Source organism: Capra hircus, chromosome 10 (genome assembly GCF_001704415.2).
Source record: "Capra hircus breed San Clemente chromosome 10, ASM170441v1, whole genome shotgun sequence".
Classification (NCBI taxonomy): Eukaryota; Metazoa; Chordata; class Mammalia; order Artiodactyla; family Bovidae; genus Capra; species Capra hircus.
In genome coordinates this window covers 3480278-3501576 of record NC_030817.1, presented here as the reverse complement: position 1 = coordinate 3501576, position 21299 = coordinate 3480278, and the positions used below count along the sequence as shown (strand labels likewise).

The 21299-nt window shown below is 41.3% G+C and overlaps 1 protein-coding gene across 2 annotated transcripts in view; it reads right to left on the bottom strand.

Annotated features, from left to right (window-relative positions):
• GALC (galactosylceramidase) overlaps nt 1-21299 on the bottom strand; it is a 56902-nt gene that overhangs the window by 22517 nt on the left and 13086 nt on the right. For both annotated transcript variants that reach the window (XM_018053888.1, XM_018053889.1), the window contains exons 4-9: nt 20133-20246; nt 15452-15591; nt 13370-13408; nt 9015-9145; nt 1563-1718; nt 537-661 (exon numbers count right to left, since the gene is read on the bottom strand). In XM_018053888.1, coding sequence (XP_017909377.1) covers nt 537-661; nt 1563-1718; nt 9015-9145; nt 13370-13408; nt 15452-15591; nt 20133-20246 — 705 coding nt within the window. The remainder of the gene's footprint in view (nt 1-536; nt 662-1562; nt 1719-9014; nt 9146-13369; nt 13409-15451; nt 15592-20132; nt 20247-21299) is intronic.

The following is a 21299-nucleotide window of genomic DNA, read 5'->3' as shown; positions in this document are numbered from 1 at the left end:
AGAAATGTACTGAGTGATACTCCTTGTTTCACTTTGGGAGGTGACAAAATTTACCCCCAAGAAACAGTGACAAAATTATAAAAGTATGTTAGTTCATTGAAATAATGTGGAACCAACTATTTCAACATTTAAGGAGTTAGCCAATCAGGATATACAAATCCAAAACTTAGCATTTTCATATTCATTAAGGAACAACCTGAGTTTAGAATAATGTCATGATTACATGGTTAATGTCATGACTACAAATCTCTGTGAAAAATACATTAACTGGAAAAGAGAGCCTGGTATCAGAATAATCAAGAATGGAATACAGAGAGTAGCTTAGTTACCCGAAAGAGTCTTATAAAACACTAGGACAAATCTTGCTAAAACAGAGATACACTTAAAACTAACGTGTGTGTGCACACACATGCACGCGCGCACACACATGCACGCGCGCACACACACACACAGTGTTTCTACAACTCCTCTAAATGCTTTCTGCTTTGTCTCTTAGAAAGAACGGCAGGGGGTGAGAGAGGGAATCTGAACCATACCTGATACCCAGACAGGAGCTTCTACCACGTAGTGTCCACTCCATGGCTCCTGAGCAGTCATCAGTCCACAACGCCCGTACGGCAACTGTTGATAGTAACTAGCCACCAAGTTCCAAGCGATGGTGCTAAAAGATTGTTTGATAAAAGAGAAACACCAAGCAGCTTGAAATAAAAATGTAAATGTCTAGAAGCCTATAGTATAAAGACCTTAGCAAAGTTTACACAAGTATATGCAAGTGGTAAAATTACCACCCAAAACAAGAAAATTTAAGTTGCCTAAGTTCACTCACATTTTGAAAAATCAAGTGAGGGATGCAATATTTTTAATAGTGAATCATATAATAAAAAATACAAGTGTATATGAGGTACACAATTTTTACTGCACAAAAGTATAACCAGAAAGAGAGTCACGACCTACCAGTACCACAATCGTGAGTCAAATACAGATAAAAGACTTTATCTATACCTGCTTTCTTTTTGACAGTCAGCCTTCTTAATGTCCCAGTTTCATGACATAATTTCATGACCTGACTCAGCGGCTGTAAGGTTTTACAATGAGAACTCTTAAGAGTCAGACTGCAAGGGCTCAAGTGATGGTGTAAGCAGACAGGGCAGGGGTCCCCAGAGGAAGAGAACCACACATAACTCTCTTGACACAGGAGGAGCCATTTAAGGCCTAAGCCACTTTGTGATCTAAGCCTGCCCACAATGCTTGCCCCTGCAGAAGAGGTCTCAGTAGTAACTGATTTTAAGGGAACAAAAGCATCTAAGCCAGGGAAATAACTTAACCATATCTGAGATGATATATCAGACCCCAAAATCTAAGCTCTATTCCTGTTCGCAGCTTCCTGCCTTCTCTTTCTAGAGCTGACACATGTTAGGTATAGGACGGATGAACGAAATACGGCAAATGCTTAAATCACTGAGTTAAGGTTGTGAGACTATGGAAGTCCATTGTACTTTTTTCTACTTATTAGGCTTTGAAATTTTTCAAAATGAAAACCTTTAAAAGTTTTAATAACTTACGAAGTCATGTAGCCATTGACGTAATTCTGATTCAATATGCGGCCCCAGCAGCCTGCACCCATATCACTATTTACAGTGCTAAAATCTTCAGAAGACCAAAGCTTCTTCTTAGTCAACCTAGCATCCTTTACTGTAAGCGTCCCAGGGTAATGAGCTCTAGAAAAGAAAGAGGGGGAGGACATGTAAAAAGTCAGAACAGGCACTTACATATATTTATTGAGTAAATACCCTCCCTGGTAGTTCCACTGGGAAAGAATCCACTTGCAAGGCAGGAGACCCTGGTTCGATTCCTGGGTCAGGAAAATCCGCTGGAGAAGGGATAGGCTACCCACTCAGTATTCGTGGGCTTCCCTGATGGCTCAGCCGGTAAAGAACATGCCTGCAATCTGGGAGACCTGGGTTCAGTACCTGGGAAGGGACGATCTCCTGAAGAAGGGAACGGCTACCCACTCCAGCATTTGTGCCTGGAGAATTCCCTGGACTATTCCATGGGGCTGCAGAGTCAGACGCAACTGAGCAACTACAACTTTCATTTAGTGAACATACATATGTGTCCTCGCCAAGGTTTTCCATCTTAAAACAACAGGTTACTTCCAGGTAGATGTCAGGTGTGTGTGTGTGTGTGTGTGTGTGTGTGTGTGTGTGTGTGGTGTGTGTGTGTGTGTGTGTGTGTGTGTGTTCATTTAGTGAACATACATATGTGTCCTCGCCAAGGTTTTCCATCTTAAAACAACAGGTTACTTCCAGGTAGATGTCAGGGGTGTGTGTGGGTGTGTGTGGGGGGGGTGTGGGGTGGGGGGGTGGTGTGTGTGTGTGTGTGTGTGCGCTTCCCACCCCTGGGTCTCAGGACACCCTGAGGATGAGATGCACTTATAACACACAGAAGGTGGGAAATCATCAGTGGGAAAGACCTCTTCCTGGAAACCGTAACAAGAAGGGAATGATGTCGACAGATGGAGGCAGCAGAAGAGGCCTGGGACATTCCGAGAGATGAATGAGGTGGAGACAGGATTCAGACCTCCCAGGGAACGTAGCGAGCTTCGGTAGAAAGGAAGGAGTGAGAAAGAAAGTCAAAAATAAGACTTCCCCGGGCCCAGTGGTTAAGAATCCACCCTGTAATGCAAGGGACGCAGGTTCAATTCCTGGTCAGGGAACCCATGTGCTATGAGGCACTAATGACAGAAAGCCACAGGCCACCACTAGAGAAGTTATCACAGGAAGACCCAGTTCATTTGTTATAAAGAGATACGGTATTTAATAAAAATGAAAAAAAGACCAATGAGCTTATTACATTAAGTATCAATAGTATTTCCTCCCCTGCTCTACTCCTCATACAGAGAAAGATAGCTTGACATTTACTCCCCAGCAAAAAAAAAAAAAAAAAAAATACACTAAAACAAAACCAACAAAAAGCCACAGAGGACTCTTCTTTGAATAAAAATAAGAAGTCATTATCCCAGAGCAGTGGCAGTTCTCAACCTGGGTGATTCTGTCTGGTGGAGAAGGCACAGCAGGAGTTGCTACTGCTATCTAGTGTGCAGAGGCCAGAGATGCTGCTGAACATCCTGCAGCGCCCCTGACACGTCCCCACGACAAAGAGCTATCCAGTGAGAAATGTCAGCAGCGCAGAGGCAGAGAAGCCCTTCCCAGAGCAATGAACTTCTCCCTTCTTCTAGCATTTGAGAGGAGTCAGCTGGAATATAAATGTATATTTAGTGTTCCAAGGGTAAAATATTGTCATAATGATGGCTGTGGAAGTGACTGATTATTGAATATAAAAACAATTAAGAACTTTCAAATGTAAAATAGAAAAGAGGCTAACAGTATGAGAATTAGCACATGAACTCTAGGGAGAAGAGTATATACTTCTTAAGCAAACAACTACTAACAAAAAATTTAACAAAAATACAAGCAAATTAAGAGACTGAATCAAATCACAATTCTTATCTTTGTGGTTTGGAACAGTAGTATTCTTAACATTAAAAGAATGATTGTGAAGACCTATTTTAGTCTGGAAAATTCTGAAGGAGATGGAACTACCAGACCACCTTCCCTGCCTCCTGAGAAACCTGTATGCAGGTCAAGAAGCAACAGTTAGAACAGGACATGGAACAACGAACTGGTTCAAAATTGGGAAAGGAGTACATCAAGGTTGTATATTATCACCTTGCTTATTTAACTTATGCAGAGTGCATCATGCGAAATGCCGGGCTGGATGAAGCACAAACTGGCATCAAGATTGCCAGGAGAAATATCAATAATCTCAGATATGCAGATGACACCACCCTTATGGAAGAAGTGAAGAAGAACTAAAAAGTCTCTTGATGAAAGTGAAAGAAGACAGTGAAAAAGTTGGCTTAAAACTCAACATTCAGAAAACAAAGATCATGGCATCCAGTCCCATCACTTCATGGGAAATAGATGGGGAAACAGTAACAGACTTTATTTTCTTGGGATCCAAAATCACTGCAGATGGTGACTGCAGCCATGAAATTAAAAGACGCTTACTCCTTGGAAGAAAAGTTATGACCAACCTAGATAGCATATTCAAAAGCAGAGACATTACTTTGCCAACAAAGGTCCGTCTAGTCAAGGCTATGGTTTTTCCAGCGGTCATGTATGGATGTGAGAGTTGGACTGTGAAGAAAGCTGAGAGCTGAAGAATTGATGCTTTTTGAACTGTGGTGTTGGAGAAGACTCTTGAGAGTCCCTTGGACTGCAAGGAGATCCAACCAGTCCATTCTGAAAGAGATCAGCCCTGGGATTTCTTTGGAAGGAATGATGCTAAAGCTGAAACTCCAGTACTTTGGCCACCTCATGCAAACAGTTGACTCATTGGAAAAGACTCTGCTGCTGGGAGGGATTGGGGGCAGGAGGAAGAGGGTACGACAGAGGATGAGATGGCTGGATGGCATCACGGACTTGATGGACGTGCGTTTGAGTGAACTCCGGGAGACGGTAATGGACAGGGAGGCCTGGCATGCTGTGATTCATGGGGTCGCAAAGAGTCGGACATGACTGAGCAACTGAAGTGAACATTTTGATGATCTGATCTAAGTCATTTCAAAGTCATGTCTGACTCTCTGAGACCCTGTGGACTATAGCCTTTCCAGTTCCTCTGTCCATGGGATTTTCCAGGCAAGAATAATGGAGTGGGTTGCCATGTCCTCCTCCTGGGGATCTTCCCAACCAGGGATCAAACACATGTCTCTTACGTCTCCTGCACTGGTAGACAGGTTCTTTACCACTAACACCACCTGGGAAGCCCTTATTCTATATCCCAGAACTTCATTCTATGATCATAATATTCAGTTTTGACACCTCAAAGAAATGCTAATTTTAAGACTCATCTGTTATTACTCAGTCAAATGTATATCTGGTATGTCTCTGGTAAAAATAAAAAATACTCAATATAAAAAATAATACCCTGGAAAATAATATGCTATCATGCTATTAATGATCTCTAGATGCCGGGGTCCAGCCCCGGTGGATCCAGGGAATTCGAAGGGTGGACGGCGTTGGCGTGGAAAGACTTGTTTATTTATTAATATAAGATTAGATTAGGAAACTATAGTGTAGTAAGAAGATTAAGTGGAGGAAGAGGGCTGAATAGCTTGGTTTACGCGGAAGGCCAATAAAATTCCAGACAAGGAATTTGCACCATCTACGTTGGGCCACCGGGCACCCGCTTGAATATCTAAGGGTGCCTCGCCTTAAGCTCCCTTTCGTGCGGGTCTTAACAGCCAGGGCAAGAAAGTAGACCTGGCGAGCCTCTGCGCCCCAGATGGAGATTCAGCCTGAAGTTAAAGTAAAGAGCAGAGAGAGGGAAAGGGAGAGAAGAAGAAAGAGAGAAAGACACGGGGGGAGCCAGAGTCCCAAGAAACCAGGCCGAGAGACTAGTTCGAGAAACTGGTCCGAGAAACTGGCCCCCATCCTTTATTGTTCAGAAGGCCTTTTATACTTTTGATAAAACACGGAGATCAATGGGTAACACAAAATTATGTAGCGTTCGCAACCCAGATTCTTTCTATACATCATTTTGTATACAAAAGGTCTCAGGTGATTTACATTATCTTCTGGCCAAGAGGCTTGTTAACACTTTTTGGCTCTCTTCTTTAATGAATGTTAATTTTGTTTCCCCTGAAGTGTTTTTCTTTAATCTGCATCTCCTTAAAGCATTAAAGTTACATCTCTATAGAACAAAGGTGCAGTGGGATATAACAAAGAAGGTACTTAACTCAAAGATCTAATGTTGCTAATACCAGGTCTACTACTTGTTTTTCTATATACCAACTATATCTAAAAATAAAGGATATGAAAATTTGGCAGCAAGCATTGACTCAACAAATGAAACGTTTAATCAGTCTATTCTAAAGATTTTGACTCCTCGGAAGCTCCTACATTCCTAGGATGTTTTAAGCTTCCTGTGCCTCCTGCAGTCAGGAGGCCTCAAACAATCACATGCGCAGCTGTTTGAGTCCTGCAGGCAGGCTAGAAAGCCATCAGACGGGTTTTTGGATTGAAACACTCTTTCAAATGCAGAAGACTAAAGCCCTGAATTGACTTTTTCCAGAAAATGTCAGAAGAGTGGAAAAGCAGAGCACAAAAGCCGGCAGATTTTTGTTGGGGTCCATGCTTAGGAATTTCCAGAGGGGCCCCTGAAGTCTGAGCACGCCTTGCGTATGTCAGCTTCCTTCCTCATGACCTTGTCACGGGCGGGATTCCTCACACTGGCTTCCGGCACTAGATATTAAGATTATGAGTAAGTTCCAACTCTACGGTTTTCTACAGTTTCCAAATTTTCTATAAAGAGTATACATTATCTTTAAAATCCCAAAAAGCATCTCTTTCAAAGCTATAGAAATAGGTATTATATCTCTCCTTCAGAAAATAAAGAAACTGTTACATTTTAAACCTGAGTGATCTATCAAATAATCTGAGAAAAGAGGGGTAGAACTGATACTAAAATCCAGGTCTCTTGTGATGCCCAGATCTACAGTTCAACAAAATAATGTAAAAGTTCTTTAAGAATATAATTTTTCAGTTCAGTTCAGTTCAGTTCAGTCGCTCAGTCGTGTCCGACTCTTTGCAACACCATGAATCGCAGCACGCCAGGCCTCCCTGTCCATCACCATCTTCCGGAGTTCACTCACACTCAAGTCCATCAAGTCGGTGATGCCATCCAGCCATCTCATCCTCTGTCGTCCCCTTCTCCTCCTGCCCCCAATCCCTCCCAGCAGCAGAGTCTTTTCCAATGAGTCAACTGTTTGCATGAGGTGGCCAAAGTACTGGAGTTTTAGCTTTAGCATCATTCCTTCCAAAGAAACCCCAGGGCTGACCTCCTTCAGAATGGACTGGTTGGATCTCCTTGCCGTCCAAGGGACTCTCAAGAGTCTTCTCCAACACCACAGTTCAAAAGCATCAGTTCTTCAGCGCTCAGCTCTCTTCACAGTCCAACTCTCACATCCATACATGACCACAGGAAAAACCATAGCCTTGACTTAAAGGCATATAATTAGGCAAAACGTCTCTATCAGTTGATGGCATGATTTTTCAAACTTTAAATGACAAGATTAAGATCACTGAGAGTAAACCACAGTCCATCCTATCAGAAAAACATACGTGTATTACAGGAGAAACAGGGCCTATAGGCGAGGTGGACCGGAGTAGCAGCCCAGTTTCTGAAACTCCCCACAATACTCCTCCTGAAACCAAACAGACCAACCTGATGATGGAAATTAAAACCCACAGACAATATCCCCGTCAAAACCAGGTGACAGCGAGTCCCCAGGAGTCTCGCGGCACCGGGACCGGGCAGGACCAGCAGACAGAATGTGGGGACAGCGGAGGTGACAGGTGGCCAACAGGCACTCGTCCCACAGGGGCAGAGGCTACCCTGAGTGGAAGCACTGACAGCAACTGGCTAAAGGTGAAATGTCTTCACAGGCTGGAAACTGGGGCCAAGGCCCCGACAATAAATTCACGAGGAGGTTAGACACAATACTGTGGCAGTTTAAACCAGATTGGTCCAACAGGAATACAATGTGAGCTATGCAAAGTAATTTTAAATCTTCTAGTAGCTACATTTTTAAAAAAAATTTTAATCATATATTTATGATTAAATACTATCATTTAACACATGTAATCAATATGAAAAATCATTAATAACTTAGTTTTCTATTAATACATCTTTAAAATCCAGTGTGTGTTTTACACTTGTAACACTCCTCAGTTCAGACTAACCACATTTCAAGCGTTCCATAACACCTGTGGCTAGTAGTCCCCATACCGAACAATACAAACTGAAACTCTTCACTATTTCAGAAATAGGAAGGAAATAATCTAAGCTATGGATTTTCCAGAAGTCATGTATGGATGTGAGAGTTAGACCATAAGGAAGGCTGAGCACCAAAGACCCTTTTGAACTGTGGTGTTGGAGAAGGAATTTGAGAGTCCCTTGGACTGTAAGGAGATCCAACCAGTCCATTCTAAAGGAAATCAGTCCTGAATATTCATTGGAAAGACTAATGATGAAGCTGAGGCTCCAGTACTTTGGCCACCTGATGCGAAGAGCTGACTCATTTGAAAAGACCCTGATGCTAGGAAAGACTGAAGGCAGGAGGAGAAGGGGACGACAGAGGATGAGATGGTTGGACGGCATCATTGCTCCAATTCATGTCCACTGAGTCAAACTCTGGGAGATAGTGAAGGACAGGAAAGGCTGGTGTGCTGCAATCCATGGGGTCACAAAGAGTCAAACCCAACCGAGAGACTGCTGCTGCTGCTGAGTCGCTTCAGTTGTGTCCAACTCTGTGCGACCCCATAGACGGCAGCCCACCAGGCTCCTCTGTCCCTGGGATTCTCCAGGCAAGAATACTGGAGGGGGTTGCCATTTCCTTCTCCAGTGCAGGCATGCGTGCTAAGTCGCTTCAGTCGTGTCCGACTCTGTGAGACCCTATGGACAGCAGCCCCCAGGCTCCTCTGTCCCCAGGATTCTCTAGGGAAGAACACTGGAGGGGGTTGCCATAGACTAAACAACAACAAATCCTTTCTGGAATGGTAGAGTCTCACCGTGAGAATAGGCTCCTTGAATCAGAATCCAAATAGAGCAGGAACACGTAGGGTGAGGGAGAGGCAACACTGCCTTCATAATTTCTAAAATGTAAACACTAATCTAAATAAAATCATGTTTTGCATTTCTGAACACTGACACAACATTTCAAAAGTCATCAATACATTATTACATTGTCATAGAAAGATTCCAAAATACATACCTTTCAAAGAAAAAAAGGAATGAAGTATCATTTATACATGCTTTGGTTAAGTAAATACAAGAGAGCAACCTTCTGAAAATATAATCAAAAGGGGAAAAGCAGGCAAAAACAAAGGTGCCGTCGACTGTCTGAGCAACAAACCAGAAACTGTTCATTCTCAAAGTAAAACATTCCTTACCCTATTACATCAATCACCTTCAAGAGCTCAGGGTCAAGCAGCATAGAAGCAGAAATGGGCTCCCAGAGATTATCACTCGCTATGATTTTCACGTGCTGGAGACCTTGATGGTTCAGCATCCTTCTTAACACCTTTCAGAGAGAGGAGCAGAACACAGGAAGGGTTAAAAATGAGTTTCCAGCTGCTGACTTATGACCAAGTGAGCTCAAGTGCCTTCAGATTCAACAAGCAGGATGAGAGTGTCAACACTATTTCTCAATAGAAATGTGCCCCATGTGGAGAGGTAAAAAGCACTATCACTAAAATAATCTACTTCATGGGAATGTAAAAAGAAAAAAAAAAACCCAAGAGGCAAAAATATTTTAGAGGGATTTTCCCTCTGACTTTAAAATTACGTTTAGCCATAGAAAATTTGGGTGCAATGGTGGAAATTTTTTTTTTGAAAAATCAGAGCAGTAATATCCATAAAAAAAAACCACTACTCTGATATGAATTTTTACAGGAATTTTCTTATGCAGACACAGTAAATTGGGGTCAAATTAAATACACATTGCCTGGTGGGCTCTAGGGGGTTGTAAAGTCAGACACAACTAAACACACACACTCAAAATGCTTTAACTTTTCATTTTATTTTGAGCATTTTCCAATGTCTTTAAATATTCTGCCATTACTTAAAATATTACAAGTATCAGAATTCTGCATCATGCTGTAAGTAGAAACAAGAAATTTTCTATTTTTATCCTCAACGCTTTCATAGGTATACACAGCACAGGCAATAAAATCTGTCTGTAGGACGACCCACCCACCAGATTAAAGACAACAAGCTAAACTGTAACAGGAATAAATTCACAGAGCACAGAGCACTTTGTTTTGTGCTTGGGCCCCAAGAGGGCCCTGAAATAGGCACAAGACAGGGTCCTCGCTGTCCAGTGGCAAACACACTCGCCAGCACGCTAACACTAACAGGGTGTCCTAGGAAATCACAGAGTGGTCCATACTGAGATGTAGGGACTGCCAATACATGCAGCAAGACCCCGAAGAGGGGACATCATTTCACCCAGGAGCAGAAGATGCCGATTTCTAAACAGTAGTTCTCGATGGATGGCTGTGTGTGAACTTACTGCGACACCCCCATGTACTCTGAACTATCAGGCTCATAACTGCAGGTGCTCAGTAAATATTCATTAAGGGGGAACAAAGAATTTCACAAGCTCTCTTTTCACATTCTGAGTTTTCTGAACTAAAAAAATTTCCAAATAATGTGCTCTCATCAATTCCACTCTGAAAGCAATCTGAACAGATCCTTAGAGATCAACTAACTCTCAAGAGTCGGACACAACTTGGCATCTAAACAACAAACAACTCAAGATTCAGTAGGACTGAGAATTCCGAGCCTTCTGTAGGAGACCAGCTTGAATCTCATCACTCTGAGGTTCTGTCTTACTCTTACAGAGAGCAGGGAGAGCAACTCAGTCACATCTGTAGTTATCACGATGATGTATCTATTTTTTCTAATTCTATTCCTAGACCATCATCTCTAAAATCGCTTACTTTTTACTATGGTATATTCAAATAATACTCTAAAATATACAAATCTAGAAACTGTGTTTTATACATAAACTGCCAAAATGAGGATGAAAGCAGCATTCTTTGAGCAAAGCTTTATCTAATGTATTCCAAATGTTTTTGCTATGGAATCGTTCCCTTTCCACCCTCCCTCTCCCCACTCAAAAGTCTAGGCAGAAATATTACTTATAAGATAAATGAAAAGGATGCTGTTTTGCTTGAACTGAACGAGGGTCCAGAGACATCCATTTCCCTTCACTACACTCAGATCCTATAAGGGATTTTCCAGACACAACTGAAAAACAAAGTCAATTATAAATACAATGTAGTGAAGTTCCATGTCCTTCTCAAGGGGCGTTCCTGACACAGGGATCGAATCCAGGTCTCCCGCATTGCAGGCAGATGCTTTACCATCTGAGCCACCAGGGAATCCCAAATACAATGTAAACAGCAAAAATAAAAGAAAAAAATAGCCTTGCCATCTTCACATACATTGCCTATTTCTACTATATTTATTTCTACTCTTAAAGACAAATCCTTATTATTTCCAGGGGCCATCTTACTAAACTATATGGAATATATATTCATTAAGCTTATTGAATCTGAATACCTGCATTCATGTGCCATTACTGAACTCTCTCTCATGGGCCTTTTAACAAACAGGACACAGATTCTAGGAAAATATCACTACAAAAATGGCAAATACAAACTACAAGTTAGTTCCTAAGATGTGTTACTGCAGGCAAACTATAGTTTGAGAGAAAAGGAAACGAAGTCTAAAACATTTAGAACACTGATGATGAGTCTTGGAATAGGAATTAGTCTTTCAAATCAGGCAAGCTGAATTAGAATGCAAAGGAATATGCAACAGGCTCTTAATAGTAAAAACAAACAAATAAAACAACCACCTTAGTTGCAGACCATTAGCTTAAAACAAAAATGAAACTAAATTCTAATGCTTTTAAAGCTTCTTTCAAATGAAATACACACAGCTAAAGAGAAACATATGGGCTTCCCTGGTGGCTCAGCTGGTAAAGCACCTGTCCGCAATGCGGGAGACCCGGGTTTGATTCCTGGTTTGGGAAGATCCCCTAGAGAAGGAAATGGCAGCCCACTCCAGTATTCTTGCCTGGAAAATTCCAAGGACAAAGGAACCTCGTGGGCTACAGTCCATGGGGTCGCAAAGAGTCGGACAGGACTGAGCGACGTCATTTTCACTTCTTTCAAAGAGAAACATGTGTAATCCCAAGGTGGGGGTTGGTGGGGGGTGGGACTGCGAAATGTCAAGTTTGGGAAGATGAGAGTCCATCACAGCAACGCGGTCTACCTGACTATAGGGCTACACGGCATATGGGCACTAACTTGGCTTCTGCTCTGTCTTCCTGCTGCTCTCATCAGACCTGTACTCATCCTAGCCCCAACTTGCCACTAAGGACTCCTCCCCCTCCACAGCCACCCACCCCCACTGCCACACTCTCACCCCTTCGCTGGCAATGCCTGCCCCTGCAGTTAACTTTGAATTACCAGGCTCTGGCGGCATTCAATCCTCTCAATCTATGCCTTCTCCTCTGCACAACTAGTGACTAAATCGTGCCGTTAATCCAAAACACACCGGCCTACGGATGGCTCAGTGACCCTGCTAGTCTGATCCATCTTTCTCCACTTGCTCTGCCCCCAAACCCCTTTACTTCTCAGTCTTCACGTCTCCCCAATGGCATGGTCTGCCTTAGCAACTTGTGGAGTTCCTATCCATCCCAGCTTAAAGATTCCAACTAGTCTTTAAATAGAATTCTCTAATCCTCAGACACAGGCATCACCTCCTCTCTGCGCCCCCCTGACAAGCATAATTCTGCTAAATAAATCATGGTTGATATTTCAGTTGGTCATATGGGACTCTACAGTCTCCAAATCTGAACTCTTTTTGGGTAGAAAAAACACGTTTTATCCTTGTATTCCAAGCACACATACATTGTCTGACAAACTAGGTATTGAGTAAATGCTTCCTGGCTGACTGATTGAATAAATAAATGAAATAAATTTAGTGGATATGACATGCTTAAAAGAATAAGACACTTTTCAATTTAAAGAAAAAAAATGTAACCATGAAATTCTATTTTTAAGAGAAAAGACATAATAAAACAAGACAGAACTATAAAGTAAACCAGAGAATATCTCCACTTGAAAAGTTAAACTGCCATTTGTTTTCCAGTGATGGAAAGGGCTATTACTCTCAGATTTTCCTTTCCTAAAAAATAGCAATAACAGTAGCTACCCCATAAAGGGGGCAGTAAGAATTAGAGAGAGATAAATATTTAGGGAAAGTACCTCTAAAAGAAACACACTTTGCAAATATTAGTTGCTATCTATTTGCTAATCACAAATAGAAACATACAACACACTCCAATGTAACAGGAGAAAGAAAGAAACAAGAAAGAATTTCTTGTTTCCAACAAAAACAAGAATGAGATAATATACTACGAATTTGATACATGACAATGAAAGAAAAATCTGCATTTCTTGGTATTCTAAAAACCTAAATGATATAGTTGTTCCATAACAATTATCATAATTATACAAATAATGGATTTTAAAATAGGAAAATTCACCACAACTCTATAGAAAAAGGCAATTTGGGAATTAGAAGGAGTTATGTAATTTTACGTTACAACTGGCAAAATACATCACTGTGCTATAAAAAATGCAGTGTTCCTTCTACTGATTTCCATGGAACTATAAAGGAATTTTTCACTAATAACTTTAAGATAAAAAGATTTTAAAGTTGTACAGACCTTGATATAATTAACGTCAAATGCCCTCTCATTCCAAATCTGCAAAACAGAAAGTCAAAATATCAGAATTATAAGATTTTGTGTCAGAAAGAACACTACCACTAAGATGCCTCTTTTCTCACCATCTTTCATATTATCTGGAAAGCCATTTTTCTTACTATAATGTCCTACTGTTAAATTTATAGATATTTACAAGTAAACATAATTTTTAATTAAAATAGTATTTTAAAAAACCTTAACATATTTGGAGGGTATTTTTCAAAAAGTCACTTACTCCAGAGATTTCTACAAATGGAATATTAAATCATTCAATAAATATTGGCAAGACAGTGTATGCCAGGCACTACAGCAGGCACTGGACGCTTATCACTCAGGACTGTGGCAATAATTCTTACCAGTCCCTACAAGCACACCTGAAAGCCAGGTGTTAATAAGGACACTGCACAGGAGTCATGTCTTTAGCGCACACAGAGAATCACAATGATGTGTGATCTCACGAAAGCAAACTCTTAATGAAGACAGATAAAAGGAACACTCACAAATCTCTTAGGCTTAGAATCACACAACATGAGGTTTCGGGGTTGACACAGAACTTCGCTAAGACTTCCATTCTGCACCTGAGAGATGGGCATGGCTTCCAAATACTCTTCACTCAAGTGATTCTGGTGGTGGTGGTTCAGTCGCTAAGTTGTCTCCGACTCTTGCAGCCCCATGGACTGTAGCCCACCAGGCTCCTCTGTCCATGGGATTCTCCAGGCAAGAATACTGGAGTGGGTTGCCATGCCCTTCTCCAGAGGATCTTCCTGACCCAGGTTTCCTGCACTGCAGGCAGATTCTTTACCAACTGGAAAGTGATCTTATCCAAGAAACTTCCTTACCATGGCATGTGGTTAGAAGGGGTCCAAAACAGATGTGAATAACCCATTTTCTAACAGAAACATTTTCTGTGACTTTACCATAATAGAATGTTGCAAGACTCATGCCTACATTTAGTTTCACTATGGGTTAAACATATTTGGTATTTAAGAAAGTTCTCAAACACAACAAACTAACTTTCAGTTATAATCTAGAGAAGCATAACAAAAACAGTGTGTCCTCACTTCTGGCTTCCTACAGCCCCTGGTTTGCCCTCATGGCCCATGGCGGGTCCTAGGACCCTGCAGTGTACCTGCTGCAGCGTCTGCCCCTCTCACTCAGCTCCTCAAGGGTTACTAAGCGTGCTCTCCCCAGGATATATTAGTCACCATGCCTGCAACACAGTAGCAGCGCTGTAATTGCTGGCTAACTGCATGAAAGCTTTTAAAATCAGTTTTGACAGCACATTTATTAGCTGCAGTATATAGAGACCCACTGTGTGTGTATGAGGCTCCGTGGGGGCACAGTGCGGGGTGGGGCATGCCTGCAGCCAGCCAACAGACCAGCTAGAAACGCAACATGTTAGGCCTCGCATTTTTAAATCATTAAAAGGGGTTAAGTAACAGCTCAGGACAAGGGTAGGCATATTTCTAACAGCCTGCCTAATCAGACCCACCATTCGTATTTTTTACAGCCTGAAAGCTAAAAATGGATTTTACAATTTTAAGCAGTTACATTTTAAAGGGTTATATAATTACCGACATAATATTCTTCCTTAATATTGCCTTCTGATCCACAAAACTTAAAATATCTACTCTCTAGCACTTTTAGAAGTCTGCTACCCTCTACTTTAGGACCACAGAAGATTGAGGGAGCAAAATGAGACTAACCACTAAACTATAAAAGTAAACCTATTATTGTTGTAAGAATTATTAACAGAAAAACTAGGGAAAGCTTAGAAGAAGGAGAATTTGAGCTGGGGTGGTACCAAAACCAAAACCAAAACAGCGCAGGGAGGCGTAAACTACATACAGGCTTCAAAAGTGGGAAGACTCGGATGGATGGCGAGGCAGAACCAATGATGACACAGAGGCAATTTGTCAACAGACACCGACAGAACAAATCAGCCTCAGAACACAAAGATGTCAACAAAGCGCCAGAAATTACTTTAAACATTATAAATAAATGCTCAAAGCTTAATCATGTTCTGGAAAATATATTACTGACTCCGATGTAATCAATGTCCAGGTCGTGATAATGCTTGCACCCCACAATCCAGGTCACGATGTAGTAGGCGGTCAGCTGAAGATTGACGTAAGGCCAGTTGAAGCCCTTCCCCAACCATCCAGGGAACGACCATGGCAGCCCTGTGGAGACGAACAGGCAGAGCTGGAGCAGGTGTAAAGTACGGGCACCACTAAAACCAAAGCAAAGCAAAAAGGCACCAACACAGCCTAAGCACACAGCCAGCAAAGAGCTGACAACAGGGAGACGCGTGCCAGGCACGAATGCTCACACTCCCTTCCAGCTTCCAAGCACGGTAACTCCCTACCGATCCTCAGAGCCAGGTTCCGTGATTCTAAGTGCTCTTTGATAAAAGAAATAAAAACAAACAAAAACCCCTTTCTCAATATTTACCAACAGAAACAAATGTAACATATAATTTAATATCCCCACCCCTGCTAAAAAGATATTCGATGTACAATTTTTGTTCTCTGAAGGCATATCAGAGAGTTTTGAAAGGCTTATGCTTAACCTGGCGCCTCAGACAGTAAAGAATCCTCCTGCAGTGCAGGAGACCCTGGTTTGATCCCTGGGTCAGAAAGATCGCCTGGAGAAAATGGCTACCCACTCCAGTATTCTTGCCTGGAGAATTCTATGGACAGAGGAGCCTGGCAGGCTACAGTCCATGGGGTCACAAAGAGTTGGACATGACTGAGCAACTAACACTATGCTTAACTACTTCTGTGAAGCAGGTACAATACAAATTCCTCACTCACTAGTACATCTTCTTACAACTTGAAGCTATTTAAATACTAATTAGTAAGGTAATCAAATTTTGCAAAACTAGTTTTTCTTTATGGCAATATAACTGCCAGTGACTCAGTAGGGAAATACCCCTTTGTTATATGATATTGAACAAATAATCCACATTCTTCTAATACCCAAGTTATTATTAAGTTTAAAAAAAAAAGAGGAAGAAAAGAAGCACTAATTATGATTCTAAACCCTAATTCTCTTACTAATATATTAAAATAAGGTCAACATTAAGTTCCTTAACTGTTAATATATGTTACCAATCTAGTTTACCACTGGAAAAAAAAAATCAAAATAACAAAATGCTTATTTTTCTAAACTCCAGAAGAATGCCTAAGTTGTATCTACACAAGAAATGTGACATTAAAATAATGAAATGTTTTAAAACAGTGAAATGCCAAATACATTCTGAAGGCCCGCCATGAGTAAGTCTTTGTTAGGACAGGGTTTATCCTGCCAGATTTTCTGCATTTTAATGAGAACTGACCTTGAAAGCAGCCCAGGGGTTAAGTATGTGCTGAAGTCAATGAGGCTTTTTACTGCTCAATTTCTGAAAACTCTTACTAAAGTCCATTTACACAGAACACACTGATTCCTCACTTTTTTTTACTTAGAAAAACTTAACGCTTGTCCTTTGATGGTTGAAAATGATTTTTAAAATAACGTGAAGTTAACCCCTATAAACTAAGACCATCAGCAAGAAAAAGAAACGCAAAAAGATTGTCTGAGGATGCCTTACTAATTAGCTGAGAAAAGAAAAGAAGCTAAAGGCAAAGGAGAAAAGAAAAGAAGCTAAAGGCAAAGGAGAAAAGGAAAGAAGCTAAAGGCAAAGGAGAAAAGGAAAGATATACCCATCTGAATGCAGAGTTCCAAAGAATAGCAAGGAGAGATAAGAAAGCCTTCCTCAGCCACCAGTGCAAAGAAATAGAGGAAAACATTAGAATAGGAAAGACTAGAGATCTCTTCAAGAAAATTAGAGATACCAAGGGAAAATTTCATGCAAAGATGGGCACAGTAAAGGACAGAAATGGTATGGACCTAACAGAAGCAGAAGATATTAAGAAGAGGTGGCAAGAATACACAGAAGAACTATACAAAAAAAGATCTTCATGACCCAGATAACCATGATGGTGTGATCACTCACCTAGAGCCAGACATCCTAGAGTGCAAAGTCAAGTGAGCCTTAGGAAGCATCACTATGAACAAAGCTAGTGGAGGTGATGGAATTCCAGTTGAGCTATTTCAAATCCTAAAAGATGATGCTGTGAAAATGCTGCACTCAATATGCTAGCGAATTTGGAAAACTCAGCAGTGGTCACAGGACTGGGAAAGGTCAGTTTTCATTCCAATCCGAGAGAAAGGCAATGTCAAAGAATGTTCAAACTACAGCACCTTCACACTCATCTCACACGCTAGCAAAGTAATGTTCAAAATTCTCCAAGCCAGGATTGAACAGTACATGAACGGTGAACTTTCAGATGTTCAAGCTGGATTTAGAAAAGGCAGAGGAACCAGAGATCAAATTGCCAATATTCACTGGATCATCAAAAAAGCAAGAGAGTTCCAGACAACATCTATTTCTGTTTTATTGACTATGCCAAAGCCTTCGACTGTGTGGATCACAACAAACTGTGGAAAATTCTTAAAGAGATAGAACACCAGACCACTTTATCTGCCTCCTGTATGCACGTCAAGAAGCAACAGTAAGAACCAGACATAGAACAGACTAGTTCCAAATTGGGGAAGGAGTATGTCAAAGCTGTATATTGTCACCCTGCTTATTTAACTTATGTGCAGAATACATCATGAGAAATGCTAGGCTGGATGAAGCACAAGCTGGAATCAAGATTGCTGGGAGAAATATCAATAACCTCAGATATGCAGATGACACCACCCTTACGGCAGAAAGCGAACAGGAACTAAAGAGCTTCTTGATAAAAGTGAAAGAGGAGAGTGAAAAAGTTGGCTTAAAGCTCAACATTCACAAAACTAAGATCATGGTATCCGGTCCCATCACTTCATGGCAAAAAGATAGGGAAACAGTGGAAACAGTGACTGACTTTATTTCTGGGGTCTCCAAAATCCCTGCAGATAGTGACTGCAGCCATGAAATTAAAAGACACATGCTCCTTGGAAGAAAAGCTATGACCAATATAGACAGCATATTTAAAAGCAGAGATATTACTTTGCCACCTAGTTAAGGCTATGGTTTTTCCAGTAGTCATGTATGGATGTGTGAGTTGAACTATAAAGAAAGCTGAGCGCCAAAGAATTGATGCTTTTGAACTGTGGTGTTAGAGAAGACTCTTGAGAGTCCCTTGGACTGCAAGGAGATCTAACCAGTCCATCCTAAAGGAAATCAGTCAGGAATATTCATTGGATGGACTGATACTGAAGCTGAAACTCCAATACTTTGACCACCTGATGTGAAGAACTGACTCAATGGAAAAGACCCTGATACTGGGAAAGATTGAAGGTATGAGGAGAAGGGGACGACAAAGGATGAGATGGTTGGATGGCATTACTGACTCAATGGACATAAGTTTGAGTAAACTCCAGGAGTTGGTGATGAGCAGGGAAGCCTGGCATGCTGCAGTCCATGGAGTCACAAAGAGTCGGACATGACTGAACAACTGAACTCAACTGAAGCCCTATGAAAAGGACCTCAATAAATCACACAATTTAGCCTGAATGTGTAAGCCTATTTGAAATAACCAAAGTCATTTCAAATGATGAAAGTGTGCTTCTGTGTGTGTTTGAAATCTTTTATAGGTCTGTACACTGCTACAGGAGAACAGTACAAGGAGTACAGTCCCATGTGAGGAATCATCCTGCTACCAGAATTTAAGTTCCACAAGGAAAGGACTGTTCTAGGCATCCCCACCTCGGACAGTGACCACCACATCCTTGAGCTTCAAAACAAACAACAAAAATCACTTCTGTATGCGCCTCTTCTAGAAATAGGATCCACTGATGTATGTAACACACAATTTTGCAGGTTAATTGGGATATACTGTAGTTGACTATAAACTAGCACCTCTATCTGCCTCTACAAGGATTAACCATGGGTGCTGTACTGCCGATTTTCAATATCCCCTGAAAGGAGTTCAGGGTGGAGAGCAGAAATGAAGCACTCTGTGATACATACTTTCAGGAGCCCATTTTGTGAGCCCAATTCTTGTATCTCCTCATCTCTAGAAAAGCACTAAACTCCTCTATGGCATGCCTGCCCCTCGTGACCGGCAGAAACCTTCCACAAAAATGTAAACCTGACTGCACGTGCTCCCCCTCACCAAAACCCCATACCCACCAACCTCCCCTGCCTCTCTGGAGGCACCCTTTCCTCTTTCTCAAGTGCTGTCTCCTGGGCTGCAATCCCCATTTTGCCCCACAGAAAACTTAGCTCTTAACTCTCACATTGTACATTTTTTTAAGTTGACACAGCTGCATATACAATATACAATCTTATAAACACTGTCCTTTTACAAATTTTAATGAGACGTTCTGTTGAGGAAATTAGTATAATACCACACACAAAAAAGAAAAACACAGGATAGACTTAGGTTCTAAATATGATTTTGATGGCTACTAATTTTCCAACCTTAAGTCAGTGGTATAACTCTCTCAGCCTCCACTGCTTCTGTAAAATGAGAACATAACGCCTCCCTCCAGAGGCAGGATAAGCATCAGACACAATGTACATGAGCGAAGGAAGACGCGTGGCTGGCACGTGCTTGGCTGTGGCAGCGTACTGGCAGTGCTAACCACATGATTAGCACTTCAGCAGCAACAGGTACTCCACACACCCAATTCAGAACTTTAGAATTAAAAGGAAGCAGACTACAAAAGTACAGCAAACTTCACTTCCTACCTATGAGTGTGATATTAGGGTTCCGCTTCTTAGCTTCCTTCATCAACCACCATTCATATCCTCGGAAATAATTCTCATCTAATGCGTAGTGCATGTGGGAGGGCTCTGTGCCATCTGAAGGGGAGAGAGCAAACAGAAAGGAGACTCTTAATGGTGATTCATAGGCCACACTCTACACACACAAACATACTGCAGCAAAATAGCTTCCAGATCCAATTCTGACCTGGGGCGCATAAGAATAATCTTATATAACTTAAAGGTAGATGACCAGAGCACATTATTGCACTTTTCCATTACCCTGAGCATCACAAAGGTCTTAAATAATAAACCACAACTTTCTATCATAAGCCATGAGTGTTATCAGCTCGCATAGCTGAAAATGTCTGGGACTAATATCCTGCTGGGAGTTGGTCTCTCGGGTTTTCAAATCCCCACGGCCAGGTCTAAGTTCAGCCCACCCCAACTTCTAGCTTCTCAGTCCCAGACATGAGTCCTGAGCTGCTAAGCCCCAGTTTCCACACCCCGTGCCTTGAGCCTATAACATGCCTCCTTATATCAAGGGAACAGAACACTGAGAATATAGGAATGAGCACACGTTCCCAGCGTGAGAAAAGCCTATAGTAATCTCTACAGGGCGTCCAGGTGGTAAATAACACCAGTCCTCACATGTTACCACGCGTCACATGCATCTGGCCTGGGAGAGGCACCCTAGCCCTTTTCTTCTTAAACATTCATCAGAATTCACAAGAGCTACCTGCTTCTGTATCTCTATCTCTAATCCAGCTTCAGCAAATGAAGACGGCCAGTCATTATCTATTCTGCAAAAAAGGGTTTCACAATAAAATGCATACAGCCAGGGGATGGTTTTGTTATGGGGTTTTTTGTGTGTTGTTTGTTTTTAACTTGCATTTTTTCTTTCAGCATAAATTAAATACCAATACCACCACGCAGATATATTTATTTAACAAAAATTACTTACAAATCACTAACAGGAACACAGGCATATAGACAATACTCTAAAGTTCACTATAATGGAGTCTAACCAATGAAAAAAATAAGCTATATATAATCATTGAGAGAATTTTCTTCCTGAAAATCAGAGACCTAAAAAATATTTAATTGACTACATGTATTACACAAAGCCAATCAAAATGATGACACTAAAGA